The sequence below is a fragment of the Agaricus bisporus genome (genome assembly GCF_000300575.1).
Source record: "Agaricus bisporus var. bisporus H97 unplaced genomic scaffold AGABI2scaffold_1, whole genome shotgun sequence".
In the NCBI taxonomy this organism is placed as follows: domain Eukaryota; kingdom Fungi; phylum Basidiomycota; class Agaricomycetes; order Agaricales; family Agaricaceae; genus Agaricus; species Agaricus bisporus.
In genome coordinates, this window is record NW_006267344.1 from 902,179 (window position 1) to 917,336 (window position 15,158).

A 15,158-nucleotide genomic window follows, 5' to 3' on the forward strand; every position below is an offset into this window, starting at 1 on the left:
CCTGGTTCGTTGGCCACTCATACCACATTCGATTTGCTGCATTTGTATCATGGTTTATCACACATGTAATATACTTACCACTGAAGGGCGAAATGGAAGGGCTGCACATTATATTATCATAATAGAAAATCCAGGGGTGGATCAAGACAGCAAGTCCAGCCACCGCAGAGTTACCGCCCGAAGTCCAATGACTCATTCAGGGAAAGCTCACGACGGTATTTTCATGTCACTCTACTGATTCCGTTGACCATTAAATCGTATTTGGAGAGCTTTCAATACAAATACGAGTCGCCTAGGCCAGGGGATGTGTCTAATCCATATCAATGCCTTCCGGGGAGACCTACTTCATCCTCGATTCTCCATCGCCCAACCTCTCTCATAGCCTCAGCATCTCCTCGTTCAAGCTCCGGAGCATTCAACAACGCAGCAACCATCTCCCAAGGATCCTTCGCACCACCCCATTTCAAAACCTCCTGCTTATACTTCTCACCCAACTCCCTACTCAACGGGTTCTTCTTAAAAACCTCCTTCCACACCCTCGAAGCAATCGCTCTATCAAACAGATACGAATAATATGTTGCTCCATATCCAAATAGATGTCCAAACTGAGTCTGGAAACTGGTCCCGGCAACATGAGGTATCAATCCTTTGGTATTATGTAAATCAGCAAGTTCGTGAGTTGTTGAAAAGGATGAATTATCGAGAACTGAAGGGGAGTGATAGACTTGATCTAGTAATGCGAGTAAAATTTGTGAGTAAGTGTCGATGGAGTTACATGGGTCCTCGGGGATATGATTGATTTGACTGAGGGCGTGGGTCCCTTCGAGGTCGAAGAGGGAAAGAACTGTTCGTGAATTAAGGAAATGTTCCATTAGAATCGAAGGAAGTTCGACGAAGTCGGTTGCGCAACGCGTGCCGGATACATTCTGGTATTCTGTGCGGCCGATCATAGCTAATAACACATCAGGAACAAATTTTTTCGCGATGAAATGAAAATATTGCTCACAGTGCATCGCATGCCCCATTTCATGGAACAACGTCGTAACCTCATGCCATTCGAGCACAGTAGGTCCCTTCGATAACGATGGCCTCGCAAACTCACAGAGCAAAACCACAAGTGGTAGTTGATAGACGCCATCTTGATTTGGTAGTTTATGTCTCTTTGAGTTTTCAAAATCGAGGCTCCGCTTTATCAATTCCTCATGGCCTTCTTCTGTCCCATCCGCCCTTTCATCATCAAAATCCGTCCTTCGCGAGCATCGCACAGTATAGTGAGCAGCCCCACTAGCTTTCCCATATCGTGCAAATAAATCAGCATATATCCATCCTATTAAGCCTTTATCTTCATCGATGACCTCTAGTTTTTGGACATCCGTGTGCCAGACTTCGCCAGATTGGGCGTCAGTAGGTCGAAGCGTTATTCCATATAGATGTTTGAATAGCCGGGAGAGGCCCATAAATACAGTTCCAAGGGTTAGAGGTGGGAGAGGGACTGGTGGAGAAGGAGGTTCGGGTGGGCAGTAAAAATCGCGGTCCCAGGCTTGAATTGTGGGTAGTGAGGAGAGAGCGTGGTGTGCCTGTTTTCGGGCACTTAGAGCGCGGAGAGCGCTCTCAGCAGAAGGCTGGGTATGCCTTCTAAGAGCATCCAAGAAATTCACGACATTTTCTGTGAATAAACACTTTCGTTATGCAAATTCTGGTACATAAAAGACAGACACTCACCTGGTGTTTTAGCCATCTTGTCATCTAGAGTCATATGCGCGAAACTTCGCCTGCCAACCAATCTAGCCAACTCAGCCCTAGCTCTCAACAGCTCTTCCAATGTGTTGATATCCTTTTCCGCACTCGAATTTGATGCAATATATAATCTTTTTCGAGGTTCCTCATCTGGTGCTGAACGCATGATCATCTGCGCCTGTAATGAGCCAGGATAGACCAGAAGTTCACGTTTGGTGAAACGAGCTTGGAGTTGCAGCCTCATCCCCATGCCATTATCTTTGATTCCTACCAAATGCTCGGGTTGGATAAGAGCAGGCGGTCGTGGCGAGCTGGCATTCTCCAAAAATTCGCGTCCGAGGGTGAGGATTTCGGAGGACAGTGAAACAAACTTCTGCCGTTGTTCCGGTGGAAGATCAATGGCCGACTTTTCAAAGTCGCGCCAGAATATGAGGGCTGTTTGGTACTCCTCCGGGCCAAGGGATTTAACCAGCGAGGGATCGGAGAGCACTGCTTTGAGTACCTAGACGCAGGGGATGTTGAACAACGTTGAGAACAAACGGGTGGATTACCAACTCACCTCGTATAATCCAACATGGGTGTTTAGCACATTCATAAACTCGCACAACTTCTCGTAGGCATTGTTCGCGGCGTCGACCCAGTGACGATCTGGGTGTGCGTTGCGGATAAGCTCAGCAAGATCGATAACGCTGCACAACATGTCGCTCAAGCGGTCGAGATTTTTGACGACACGGAGTAACTCGTCCCGCGAACTGCGAGCGTTCAGGACACGGTTTGTGAGCAGCCGGGCACGGATGAGGGTGGCATCTGCGAGGGATATGAAGTCGTCTGACGAGGAGAGCTGAGGGTGGCCAAAGAGGCCGGTGGCGGGGAGTCTGAGAGAGGGGCGGGGGATGTCGAAGAGGGAGAGGATGTTTCTGTCGTCGGCGGACGCGGTGGAGACATGTTTTGCAAAGAGACAGCCACGGAATCTGAAGATATGTTTTGGGCGGGACAGCAGCCTTGTCGCCGACCGCGCGAGCATAAGTTTTTCAAAACACTCGGCCCTTCTCCGTTCCTCGAATGTGCTCCACGTGACCGACATCTCCGTATATTATCCCCGAACAATGTATGGTAAATGCAAAATAACAAGTCAGTAAGTATGCGCCATCATGTCTCCCCGTCTGCCGCCAACCCGTGCCCGTTCACATCTGCTGGACGCTCTCCGCTCTCCACGTCCATCTCAACACTTTTGGTATCTCCTTCCGATTCGGGTGCTACTGTAGGCTCAACAGCGTAGACCCAGAACTTGGATCTCTTTTTCCCCGCGATCTGCTCCATCGCAACCTCGTTCGGCTTCAGCGCTGCGGCCCCTGTCGCTTTCACTTTCACCTTTGCCGACGATTTTCCATCGTTGCTTGCCTCCACCTGTCCGTTGGTGATTGAAATGGCGTCCAGAGACTCCCCAGCACTGGTCGTACTTTCCTCCGTCCGCGCTCGCTTAGGCGGTCGCTCGTCAAACGGATCCTGGAAGCCGAGTCTTGTTGACCGACGTTCTCCTTTCCACCCACCCCAACTTGATTCCGAAGACCCTTCTCTCTTTCCGTTTGCGTTCAGGACCGCCGTTCGCGCTGATCGCCGCGTCGGGGCAGACGTTCTCTTGTTGCCTTTTTCCTCAGACTCCTCGTCATCTTCAAATTCTCCGTCGTCCTGAAACTGGTATTCTTCGTCCTAAAAAAAAACAGTCAATAATGGAAGCCGCCTGAAACAACATCAACTTGCCTCGCTTTCCTGATTATAGTACACATAGTCTGGTTTTTGTGCCTGCCGTCGCGTTCGAGTTTGACGAAGTTCCGCCTGTGCCATCAGTATTCTCGTTTGTTCAAGTTTCTTGCGGACTTTGGCCACCCTCTAAAGCAAGTAGCAGCATCAGTTGACCGTCCCATAAGGGCGCAGAACACCAGGTAGTCGATTAGAGCTCACCGTAAGTTCTTGATCTATCGTTTCCACCCGATTTTCCAAATCTTCTATGAGTGAGAGTTGTAAAACGTCACTTTTAGATCTCCTTTGTCCTTTCTTAAGAGGCGGTATCGTGGACTTTAGATTCTCAATGACGGCAGCATACTCCTCCCTTGTTGTCGAAATGGCCTTGAAAGACGAGCTTAATCTCCAGGGATTAGTAGTCGTATAAATCCGCGGTGAATCTAACGGTGAAGAGGCGGTTTTAATTAGCTCCAGATATGAATGAATGAAAGACACGCACTGTCGACAACCCAATATCTCGCCCTTTTTGCATCATATCCGTACGGTTGGAATCCCAAAAACTGACGATCAAGCTCCGAGCTTGCAGTAGCTGAACTACCCGCAGCACCAACACCCTTTTCCTTCTTATGTTTATTATGCACCACGCCCCATGCACGATCTATTGTTGCTTTGATCTCCAGTGAGTGTGTTAATTGTAACTCTACGAGTTGCCGTAGTATTTTCAGCTGGAACCAACCAAGAAAGGTGTTCTGATGTCAGGGTAGGAATATTAAATTATTATAAATGTCAACCCACTTTGAGATCCCAGTCAGCCGCAAAAAACCCACAATCCATCCCTTCAAACGGATCCACATTCGCTTTGAGATTATCATCCCAAAAGATTGTCCGTTCATTCGTCTTGAAATATTCGGCCAACACCCCCGAAACCGTAGTCGAAATTTGATCAGTACTGACCCAAAAAAGTCCAAAGAGGAAATTCCAGGCGCGCGTGTAGGGGTGGTGTGTGTGAGAACCATTAATGAGCTTACTATACTCGTAACACGAAAAAGTAAAAAAAAAAAGAGAAACGAGTACTCACTTGAGGTTTCGTGTTTGTGGTTTGAGGTTGAGTATGAAACGTATCAGGATTTTCGTGAGTATGTCATTGGGTTCGCGCGACATCAGTGCCTCTTCAAGACTACACCACCCAATCGCCAATCACGCCCCCAGCAATAAACAAAGCCCCTCCAATCAGCATCCCACTTCAACAACGAGCTCTATACCACTCACTCCATAGGTGTTTCAAACCCTTGTATTTTTCCTTTCAAGTTGGTGAATTTGAGAATGAATGCGTATACAAACAAGCTTTCCCATCGGTCCATTGGGTGCGTCGCAGTCGATGGTGGACAGACGTGTCCTTTACGCTCCGGCCTTACGCCTGGTGCAGCCATGGCGAAAGAAAGAATAATGGATTAGGGGTGGCAGCAAAAACGCGCCTATGACCAATCTCTGTGGCAGAGTTGGTGGTGAATGAAGAAACGCGGTATGATGGCTTGCTTAAGTCAACATCCTTTTAATGCTCAAATTTATATACGCCGGAACAAATACATTACAATACCCTAGATCCTTTGCTCTTTCATTAAGCGGTGCTCATCGGTCGTGCTATCATCATTTTTGTTATCGTATTCCATGGTTGAACATCATTAGGCTGAAATGTAACACGTCCAATGGGTCGAGAACAGAACATAGAACAGGGGTAGGCTCGGGATTGGGCAGATATCACCAAACGTGCAGTCCACAACCTTTTTCCTCTCTCAGATAGCCGCTGCAAATGAATCAACCTGTAAAATATACATACCGCGACCTGAGACTGAGAAACTTGACAGGACCCACGGCCAAGGATATCAAAATCGGATGCAGATTAGTTGTGGGGGCTCTATATACATCAACCTGTGGTAACGCATCAACGAAAAATATCTGATGAGCGCACAGACCACCAACCGTCTAATTTTACGAGAAAGCCTTCGTTCACAGTGATTCTCCGCCTGTAAATCCCCCTTCTCCAATGTTTTGTGCGGACGTTTTTGCGTCCAAAAAGAGCTCGCTCATTTCATGGATATCCTCGAGCTCGATCTCCGACCGGCCTCCTAGTGTGGCTGCAATCGAAGCTGGAGCCAGTAATTGAAGAGCGTATCTGGGTTTGTATATCAGTCTCGGGAAAGCTTAAAGGCCTGGCTGATATAGGTTTCCTACCTCAGCGAGCTTCGTTCTCCCTCCTCCGCGAGTTTTTCTTGTACACCAGAACCAAGCTTGAGTCCTTCCACCTGAGCGCGTATCTGAACAACCTTGCCGACCTCATCGCGTGTGTATGTTGATGTTTTGACGATAAGACATCTGTGAAAGGAATCAACATGAGGGCCTTCGTTATCAATGAGCTCGATTTATACCGGTCAAGTAGATCTACCGGAACACCGTGTGGAGATACGATGTCAGTCGTACCTCGCACTAGTGCATTTCCTCGGTTAGTTGCCAGAATGACGGTGGGCGCCATGGGCGATTCTAGAAGAGCATTAAGGTACGTGAAGCATTCAATGTCAAGCATGTGGACCTTTATCACTTTTGTGAGTTTGACGATTTGAGTATATTGAAACAGGCAAACAACCTACCTCGTCTATAAAAACAACGCCTGGAACGACCTCTGCGACGCCCTGATCGACATAGCCTTTTACCACTCTGTTCACCTCTCTCCGCAGCTTTTCAGTCACTTCCGTTCTCCCGCTCTTCACTAGGCTGCCCATCACGCTCATGATGTCCTGGCCACCCTGGGGTCGGGCGTTCGCCGCATCCAAGTCACCCAACGTCACGTCTTGCACCAGCTCTTTCTTCTTGAAAACATCTCCTTTTGGTAGTGGCACGTACGTTTCAGACTCGAGGTCATAAGATGATGCATACGCGTCGGAACGACCCACTCGCTGTAACACTATGAGGAGCAGCACCGGAGGCTACTCTAATTTCTACGCACCTTGACGGCACCTCCGTTTTGTTCGATGTAAATGACATCGCCGACTATTATTTTTTCTTTGAGGATCGCCTCGTACACAGATGGATCCATGATGCATTGTTTGGTCCCCCGGACGGTTTTAAGCCCCACGATAACGCGAGAGACGGTTTTGCCATACCCGCTGAGTGGATTTTCGGATTCGACTGGAGTTAATTCTGTGACTTCCCCTTCAAACACAGTTTTTGTCTCCTTTATCCGCAGACCTAAGAATTGAGAGATCAACAATTAAAAATGCAAATAGAAATTCGACATTAGCAAAAAAAATGGTACAGGCACCTGAACTCACCAATGGCACGTCGAAATGCTTCGGCGAGCACTTCAGTTTTTTTGACTTCTGAGCTGTACACTTCCGACCCGACCATGGGACAGAACGGTACTTTTGTACCCAGGTCTTGAGCGACAGCCAGGGCAAGAGCTGTTTTTCCTGTTCCTGGGGCACCAACAAGCAACAACGCTCGTCCGGAGAATTTGCGCAATTTTACGAGCTCAACGACAACACCACAGGCCTAAAATTGACAACCGATTGATGTGATTTATGAGCATGATTCGACCATGACGCAGATCTCAATGGTACCTCACGAGCCTCAGTCTGACCAACGAAGCCGGCTGCACCAGAAGATGCCAGACCTTCGTTGTTGAGACCTAAACCTTTGATATGGGAGTGAGGAGCGATGCGTGAGGAACGTGCTGCGGCCGACGTAGTGGGTGGTAAGGGGGCATTGTGCGCAGGCGCGGCTGAGGCAGATGCTGTTGGTTTCATGGCGCAACACTTGGCAAGGTGTATATCGACGCTTGCAAGTTGCCACCCTCGACAAAAAAGGAAATATTTTCTCATGTGCATTGTACAAGATAAAAGTATACGACGTAGGGACAGGACAAAAAGCAGGTCCCGACAGAGTATGAAACAGAAATACGATGGCGTGTTAACCTGGCCCCACCTGAGGAAATGGTAAAATGCCTATGATCTAATAAAAAGGAGCGAGCACTTGCCTTGGGTATATCGTGGTGCTCACTGAGGGCCTCGAGTTTCGCATTGAAGTCGTTCACCCGATCCTTATGCGTCTTCCCGGCCAATTTGGCAACCCGTTCGGCAAGCTTTTATGGACCGTATTCAGCCTAGATGAAGATCATATAAGAGAGAGCACACCTACTCTTTTCTTTTGGGTCTCTTCAAAGCGCCTCTCAGCGTCTGTCTTTCGAGGCCCACTGTCGCTGCTACCGACGACCGTAGGAGTGTTGCGGCCACTCCCTGAGGCAGAGCCAGGCTTGTCTTCTTGAATGACTTGCTTTACCGCATTCTCCATCACGAGCTCATCCCGCTCTGCCTTGCGCTTGGATTTCTTCTTCTTTCTGGAGACATAAAATGAGCATCTGCCGTATAGCGTGCAAAGAACGCGTACTTTTTCACAATACCGCCCTCGACGACGGCACCCTTGAGCTTGAGGGAGCCACCGGGGCGGAGGTCGTAGTCGGACATGGGGGAGTTCCAGAAATAGGGAACACGTGCACTGGTAGCCCGAGTTGAGTTGCGTATCCTGGCCATCCTCATACTCAGTCCTCAGTTCAGGTCTCAGCCCGCGGCGCAATGGCCGTCCTTTCGTCGCCAATCCAGCTCATCCAGTCCATTCCCCCCGTCACGCGCGCCTTTACCTTTGCCACCATCTTGTTTTCAGGATTCTATGCATGGCTACGATACCAGGGCTTGGACTCAACTTATGCACACTGGTTTTTGCTTATCCCCGGCACCAGTTTCTTTTCTCCCTGGACCTTCCTGACCTCAGCACTCGTCGAGCTCTCGATATTCGAAGTAAATATCTTCCATCGCGCCTGTCATATTTCTTATTCCAATTCTAGTTTATCGCCACCATGATTTTCGTCCCAGCATCTCTCAAGTATTTAGAGAGACTATGGGGAGCTGTTGAAACGATCAAGTTCATTGTAGTCACTATCGTTGCCTCGAATATCATCGCCTTTGGGCTAAATTGGATCGAGTTCATGGCCACGGGCTGGTCCGACCAATTCCTGTAAGCCACAGTATGTTTCAAATCCTTTGTTATGCTTATTTTTTCAGTTATGGCATGCAATATCACGGACAAATGGCGCTCCAAATCGCCTTGCTCGTCGCCTTCACCCAGCTCATCCCGGAACATCAAGTTCAGATAATGGGCATCTTTAAAGCCCGCGTCAAGGTCTGTTTCTATTTAACAGAACGAATCACTGTTTCCGCTTTTGACACCCATTGATTAGAGCCTCCCGATGGCCTATCTCACCCTTTCCACTGTTCTTTGCTTCCTTGGCTGGCAGGATCCCTGGATCCTCATCCAATTCGGGTGGTTCGTCGGCTGGGTGTACCTGCGCTTCTACAAAAAGAATCATGTAGAAACAGTTGGTGGAGTGGATACATATGGAGATAGGAGCGAGACTTTCTCTCTCATTTCTTGGTTCCCTCCTTTCATGCAGTACGTGATTCCCGGTCCACGCGTATTTCCCTGCTAAACTTGATTATATTCGATAGTCGACCGCTCACACTTCTTGGCAACTTGGTTTTCAGCTTAGCAAATCGTTTCCATCTGATTCCTACATCTGCCGCCGACCTTGAGAGCGGTACCTACAATCAGGTGCCACTGAGCGCGCGTGCCGAGGCTGAAAGACGGAGGTATGTCATAACATTTCTAGCATGATTTGAACTTTTACTAAAGTATCTGAAGAGCACTGGCTCTCAAAGCCCTTGACCAACGGCTTGCAAATACATCATCACCCGTTGGCTCTACATCTACCAACACTGCTCCTCAAGCCGCCCATACCCAATCCGTTTCACAGTCCCGATCTGATGGTGCCTCCCCTTCAGATGGCCCTACTACGAACACAAATGGACGACCGCATGATCGGGAAAAACACGCTAGTGAAGCAGATGGTGGTGAAAATCTAACGAAGTCCGAAAGTCAATGATTTTTCTATTCCCTCCCTCTTGCTGCGGTATTTTTTGTAGAGGCAGGGGGCGGTCGCTGCAGCGAACGGTCATGGGAAAGTCTTGCATAGTATTTTCTTCCGTAGGAATTGTTACTGTATTTGCTTTTTGTCGTTTCTATCCTAGTTCCATTTATGCGCATGTGTTCTAAGTATATCTATTCGTGTTGATTACGTAACACAGAGGTCAAGAAGACATCGAGTGCAGCAACAACCGTTCACTTATACATGCCCGATGTTGCGACGTCCTTCAGCCACTTCTCCAATCGTCGAAAACGGACATTTGTCAAAGGCTCCAACCACTACTTCAACCCCTGCCAATGTCAAAGACCAGGTCGCGAAACGTTCGATACCGAATGCCAACACTACGAACCTACTCAACACCGATGAGCTGTTTATGAAACATTCCCCGTTCGAAATCAAAGTCATTCAGAATCGTTTCAAGTATTTATCTTACCTTCCACATTTGACTGGAACGATGATAAGCTAAAGCACGTCTGGTGTAGAACAGATGCTGATGCAAAGAAAGAGGAGCTTCGACAAATGGTTGGGTGCGTCGTGCTTGAATATATATCAAGTATCACACTCTGATGTTTGGACCGGCTTCTGAAAGCGTAGAGAACGTTATCGCGATTTGTTGCAAGCCTCTTCATCTATCATTTCCATTGCAAAGTCCTCGAAGCGAGTGACGGAAGCGTTGGAAGAGTCAAGAAACGCAATAGGAAATGAAGTGGACCCGCCATTACCCCGAACCTCATCTATTTCAAACGTTCAAGGCGAGTCCTTTCTTAACAAGTGTTCCAATATGTATCTAGAACCCAAGCCAATTTTGGTTCCGATAGACAGACATCTCCATGCATTACAAGCCCTTGCTGCTCATATGAAACTATTACTCGACGCTCCAGAACATCTTTGGCGACTAATCGAACGCAAAAAGTTTTTTCCTGCTGCATGGCTTTTCTTACTAGCAAGAGTTATTCATCATGCTTTAATTCGGGACGACGAACAAGATGAAGAGTCGTGGAAGAGTCAGGGTGTGGACGTGTTGACTGAATTTCCGCTTGTTCAACGACAGTGGGAAGCAGTTTCACAGTTCCGTTCGCAAATCATCCAAAGGGCAACTATGTGGCTGAGAGATCCCTCGAGTTCCGTTGAGGTCTGTTCATTCTGTTAGACTTGCAACATCAATTCACCATTGGAAATTTAGGATGTGTGTGCCACGTTGGTAACGCTACATTTATTGGATTCACGTCCCCTTCATGATGCATTGGCTTCGGCTTTTTCACAACGCTCGAAAACCCTGAATAACGCACTGGCAACGAAAAGTGAAACAGGACCGTCTGCCATGTCTTTGTCTGAATCCAAACCCTCCGCAAATGGGGGCATTACATTTTCGTTTTCGCAAGACTCATTGACACCAACACCAACGAAACCACGAATCCGAGAAGTCAAGGAATCCATTTATAGTGCCTTCACCATAATCTCACAAACTATGAACGTCGCTCGCCAAATATTTGACGGCAAATCTGGGCTATCACTAATAGAGCGTCATCTGGAGTTCATTCAATCCGATCTTGACAAAAATGCCAATATACCACACGAACTTCAACTAACGACACAAACGTTACTCACGAATGTAACCTCCACCGCACACTTCCAATTACTACCCCGGGGTTTGCAGACATACAAACCGTATGTCGACTTAACATCACCATCTGCATCTTTGCGGCAAGAATATATTGAGGAACAACTGAATGGTTGGTTCCATCAGTCAATGGCATTGCTGAAAGACGCGGTTGAGAGATGGTTTGAGGAATTAGAAATTGTCAAGGAGGTATGGAGTGTGAGGGTTGTCACTAGAAAATGGGTCAATACGTCGACGTTGGGAGAAGGGGAGAAAATGCAAGTCCTTGATATGGTGGACCAAAAGTGTAGAAGAAGAATAGTCGACATCTGGAAGTCAGCTTCAAAGACGGCTGCTACTACATTTGAAACTTGTTTAGAGGTTTCTTTGCGATCGATCGGGTCTGGCGAGACTGGTATGTTTAAGTTTCATACATGAAATGTTCTTGGCTAACGTTATTCGTAGTCAACTCGCCTGTGAATTACCTCTTCAATACCGTGCCATTGTCGATTCTCTCACAGCCTTCTACCGGCTTTGACAGTTCTCTCAAATCATATCGGTCTTCCCTGGAGCACCAACTACTCGGGCGAACAGCATTACTGGACAGTGTTCTCAGCACTTTAGAACAATGCGCACGACATATACATGAAGAAGTCTCTCTAATGCGTCCTGGCTCACGAAACGAGGCCGGGTATGCCGTGGTTCTCTTTGCCTGTTTTTCGTCATCTGATCTCGTGGTTCAGATCGATTGTTGATCTCCTAACGAGTCTGCATGAACCTGCAGCAGAAATTCTGACAAAATCATGCTTATTTGTTTTGGACCACGCTGTCAAGCAGACGCAAGGCAATGATGGTAATTTCATAACAGAGTTTCCTATCGCATCATCTCATGTGCTTGCTTGCTAGATGCCTCCATCCGAAAACTCTTATTTTTAGAGCAGATCACCGAAGACTTGTCTTCGAGATCTTTTTTTGTTGAACAAATTGGCTGCGGACAGACTGCTCGTGATGGTAAGTTCATATGGGTGTGCAGATAGTTGACCCTACTTACGTGGTGGTAGGGTTCGTGAAACAGCTGGAATTACTCAATGGTACCATCTTGGATGCTTGGAAATACAAAACAGTGTGTCGGATAATTGAACGGTCAAGTCCAGCCTTGAGAATGATTCCCACGTTATCAATAGGTGAGTATGAGTATCTCATCAACAGGCCAAGCATCTAACTTTGTCGAACAGGACCCGATCCCGAACTTGTACAAGCTCTGATGGAAATGTATGAGGCCATACAAGAGATGGCGTTCAGATGGGATAATCTCAAGCAGATTGATATGACGCAGGACACATTGATGATGTTTGTCGAGGCGTGGCTCAAGGACGAATGTCCGCGCGGACGGGCTTTTCCATACAATCTTGCCTTATTGAGGGAACTGGCAGCAGGCGCGCACCCGAGAGCATCGGAAATTGTACAGAAACTAGATGACAGTCTAGGCGAAACTGTAAGTGAAACCGGAAATTACTTTGGTTTGAGAGGATACTGATGTAGAGTTTTTGCTAAGGATACGGTTGAGCTGAGACGGGAGGCATTGGAGTGCATCAAGCGATTTCAGACATTCATGCCGGCGACCATCTCTGCGTGCCCAAAGTCGGGAGAATCAACCTCTGAGGTTGCAAGCATCCATGTGGCTGGAGATAAATTACAGCACTTGTTGCATTATGGACCACCACTAGCGGAAGGCGGAGCATCCCTGGACTTTGCTAAACCTGGCCCACGCTTTGGACTGCTATTGGTGGGAGGAGAGGGAAGCGGGTGATTATCTGGTGATAATACGAGTTGATCTTAACTTAGAAGAACATGACTTTAATGATGCATCTGATTTTGAGTGATTCGGCATCTGCAGGCCACACGCCTATCATGGATTAATGTCCAGGGGCATAGATAGGTGTCCGAAATTGATGTTGGGGACGCGCCCGGTTTGGGGCTTATTGCGAGTGAAAGGTTTTGGAGTGACAGATTGCGATGTGTCATTCCGTCGTTTTCTCTTGATAGATTGCTTGCCAGCCAGTTTAACTACCGCAGCCACGCCTTCCCCTTCCCTCCTCCCTTCCCCTCCGCCTCCACTCCATCATCCTCCCACCTGGGCAGTTTGGGTCGCGTCCATTTTCCCAGCAGATTTCTGGCGAAGTCCCTTCATTCCGGCTCCGCCACTCGGGAAAAAAAAGTTGGAATAGCATCTAGTATGGCAGAAAGGCGGTCGTGAAAAAGGTTCATTCATTTCGCGACGTCCAGTATTATCTCTGCCTCGAAACATGTGTGCGTCCAAGCGCGTCTTTTGATGCTTGGTTCAGAACGAAACTAACGAAAGACCGGGAATTTGAATCCATTTATAGCCTCCTCTCTCGCAAATCTGACCCCTTTGTTCCTCGCCCTTCAAATCTCTGGTGGACAAGTTGGCCTGCCTATAATTATCGCCACTCTCGTGTTGTCGAAAAAAGTCGCTCGCCACCCCACTCTCATTAATTTCTTTTGCACTTGGGTTATCTATTCTATCGTGTTTTGTCTACTGTGCGTGCCCTCGCGGTTTTCTTCCCTCTGAAAACGAAAACAACTCATTATGGCATGATTGGACAGCCTTTATAGCGGAGGGCAGGGGCGACCCGCGTCAGAAGTTCTATGTCAAGTCCAATCGGTTTTAATTCACGGCGCATCACCAATGTCAGCTTGTCTCCATAACAATAATATGCGGGCCCTATCATTTCGGGCGAACTAAACGTTCTCCACAGGTGTGGCGTCGCGACACTGGCACTTGTCATACAGGTGAATATCAGATTATTCTCTGATTTGATTGACCTCTTTTCTGATTTTTTTTCGGCGCTCTCAAATTGTGTTTTTGACGGTTGATATTTGACTTTTTGATTTTGTTGATGAAATATCTCATTGGTTCGGGATCCTCGGATTTGATTTTCCTGCGTCGGTACCTTTTTTCAAGTTTTGGGTGACAATGCAAGAGTCACCAGCGCATCAGCAGCTTGTCACATTGTCGAGGTCGTCAAGATGGCCTGCGACACTCCGTTTACGAATTTTGCTGGTGCTACCATATGCCGTCTTTGTAGCCTTTATTTTGGCGACCACACTCGTACGTTGACACCCATTTGATGGGAATTACAGTCTATTAAACTTTGGAATAGCTGCAGCGCAGGTCAGGCGTCGAGGTTATATCAAATGGTTTATATTGTACAATGCATGAACTTTCCGCAACACCAATGTGGGTCTATGTACAGCCATCCGTCATGTGTTGCCTAACGACTAGGGACTAGCGTTGGATATGGTGTTCCAGCATTTTGCACGGCAACGCTTATCGCTATCGTTGGTTTCGAAGGTATGTGTATGTGATACCTTTGATTTTATAATGGCTCAATGTGGCAACGTGTCACAGTCGCTATTGCAATACGTTATTTTCGGATGCTGCATACAATTTCAAGCAGTTTTCCGCTAGCAGACACAAAAAAATCACCTGTTATGATAATTCGAGTTTTAGTACTCAGCGTGTACACTTTGGTGTCCTTGATGTACGTCAAACGACTTGTCTAGCCTAACTTGCGCCATGGACTGACATGTACCATCACAGTAGTGGTGTACTTTTCTTGTCACAAAGCCAGCAGCCATGGCCGTATATGGTGCAGGCAGCATGTAGGTTATATATATATATGACCGGCACGTACTGACACCGTACCTTCAGTACCTTTGTTCGCATTTCTTGTGTTTGGAATGCAAAAGGTGAGCAGTGCGGTGCTTCATGTGGGTTCTCGATCTGACTTGTTCAGGATATCATCCTTGTTTGGCGGTTCTGGAAACCGTATCCTGTTGTTCCACCTTTTGATATACCACTCAAGCATCCCCCGCATCATCATCCAAGATGCATTTCAGTTATTTCCATTGACACCGCAATATTCAATACCAGTCCGACATCACCACTAACAAATGTGTAAACATAGTCAATTTGCAATACGATCTGATTTTGAGCTTTTGATAAAGCTGGGGAGTTGTTGA

At 47.4% G+C, this 15,158-nt stretch overlaps 7 protein-coding genes across 7 annotated transcripts; 3 read left to right on the forward strand and 4 right to left on the reverse strand.

Moving 5' to 3' along the window:
* Positions 1 to 242: 242 nt before the first annotated feature.
* AGABI2DRAFT_213738 (hypothetical protein) lies at positions 243 to 2,761 on the reverse strand (the record flags this gene model as incomplete). The annotated part of the gene is made up of 4 exons (XM_006454013.1): positions 243 to 952; positions 1,007 to 1,666; positions 1,723 to 2,239; positions 2,297 to 2,761. 4 exons carry the CDS (start codon positions 2,759 to 2,761, stop codon positions 321 to 323), a joined length of 2,274 nt encoding a protein of 757 aa, XP_006454076.1. The 3' UTR covers positions 243 to 320.
* A 48-nt stretch (positions 2,762 to 2,809) lies between these two features.
* AGABI2DRAFT_189394 (hypothetical protein) lies at positions 2,810 to 5,005 on the reverse strand. Its single transcript, XM_006454014.1, has 7 exons — positions 4,750 to 5,005; positions 4,559 to 4,657; positions 4,276 to 4,429; positions 3,980 to 4,205; positions 3,700 to 3,920; positions 3,499 to 3,627; positions 2,810 to 3,447 (listed from the first exon to the last, which is right to left on the reverse strand). The coding sequence occupies exons 1-7, from the start codon at positions 4,908 to 4,910 to the stop codon at positions 2,887 to 2,889; spliced, it is 1,551 nt and encodes a 516-aa protein (XP_006454077.1). The 5' UTR covers positions 4,911 to 5,005; the 3' UTR covers positions 2,810 to 2,886.
* A 133-nt stretch (positions 5,006 to 5,138) lies between these two features.
* AGABI2DRAFT_189395 (hypothetical protein) lies at positions 5,139 to 7,281 on the reverse strand (the record flags this gene model as incomplete). The annotated part of the gene is made up of 8 exons (XM_006454015.1): positions 5,139 to 5,409; positions 5,461 to 5,653; positions 5,713 to 5,853; positions 5,907 to 6,067; positions 6,126 to 6,431; positions 6,482 to 6,723; positions 6,807 to 7,026; positions 7,095 to 7,281. Coding segments are annotated over 7 exons (1,423 nt in total), but the record flags the coding sequence as incomplete, so codon positions are not given.
* Positions 7,282 to 7,332: 51 nt separating this feature from the next.
* AGABI2DRAFT_132808 (hypothetical protein) lies at positions 7,333 to 8,019 on the reverse strand. Its single transcript, XM_006454016.1, has 4 exons — positions 7,921 to 8,019; positions 7,672 to 7,870; positions 7,511 to 7,615; positions 7,333 to 7,458 (listed from the first exon to the last, which is right to left on the reverse strand). Exons 1-4 carry the CDS (start codon positions 7,995 to 7,997, stop codon positions 7,444 to 7,446), a joined length of 396 nt encoding a protein of 131 aa, XP_006454079.1. The 5' UTR covers positions 7,998 to 8,019; the 3' UTR covers positions 7,333 to 7,443.
* Positions 8,020 to 8,056: 37 nt separating this feature from the next.
* AGABI2DRAFT_189397 (hypothetical protein) lies at positions 8,057 to 9,654 on the forward strand. Its single transcript, XM_006454017.1, has 6 exons — positions 8,057 to 8,327; positions 8,375 to 8,544; positions 8,592 to 8,709; positions 8,768 to 8,979; positions 9,036 to 9,176; positions 9,229 to 9,654. Exons 1-6 carry the CDS (start codon positions 8,106 to 8,108, stop codon positions 9,467 to 9,469), a joined length of 1,104 nt encoding a protein of 367 aa, XP_006454080.1. The 5' UTR covers positions 8,057 to 8,105; the 3' UTR covers positions 9,470 to 9,654.
* Positions 9,655 to 9,722: 68 nt separating this feature from the next.
* AGABI2DRAFT_196819 (hypothetical protein) lies at positions 9,723 to 12,648 on the forward strand (the record flags this gene model as incomplete). The annotated part of the gene is made up of 10 exons (XM_006454018.1): positions 9,723 to 9,931; positions 9,994 to 10,038; positions 10,106 to 10,267; positions 10,334 to 10,643; positions 10,695 to 11,526; positions 11,577 to 11,802; positions 11,855 to 11,964; positions 12,018 to 12,122; positions 12,173 to 12,295; positions 12,347 to 12,648. 10 exons carry the CDS (start codon positions 9,723 to 9,725, stop codon positions 12,646 to 12,648), a joined length of 2,424 nt encoding a protein of 807 aa, XP_006454081.1.
* A 577-nt stretch (positions 12,649 to 13,225) lies between these two features.
* AGABI2DRAFT_196820 (hypothetical protein) lies at positions 13,226 to 15,129 on the forward strand. The gene is made up of 10 exons (XM_006454019.1): positions 13,226 to 13,421; positions 13,499 to 13,673; positions 13,740 to 13,823; positions 13,892 to 13,925; positions 14,098 to 14,244; positions 14,297 to 14,373; positions 14,426 to 14,487; positions 14,545 to 14,677; positions 14,737 to 14,798; positions 14,848 to 15,129. Exons 1-10 carry the CDS (start codon positions 13,418 to 13,420, stop codon positions 15,084 to 15,086), a joined length of 1,017 nt encoding a protein of 338 aa, XP_006454082.1. The 5' UTR covers positions 13,226 to 13,417; the 3' UTR covers positions 15,087 to 15,129.
* The last annotated feature ends 29 nt before the right edge of the window (positions 15,130 to 15,158 follow it).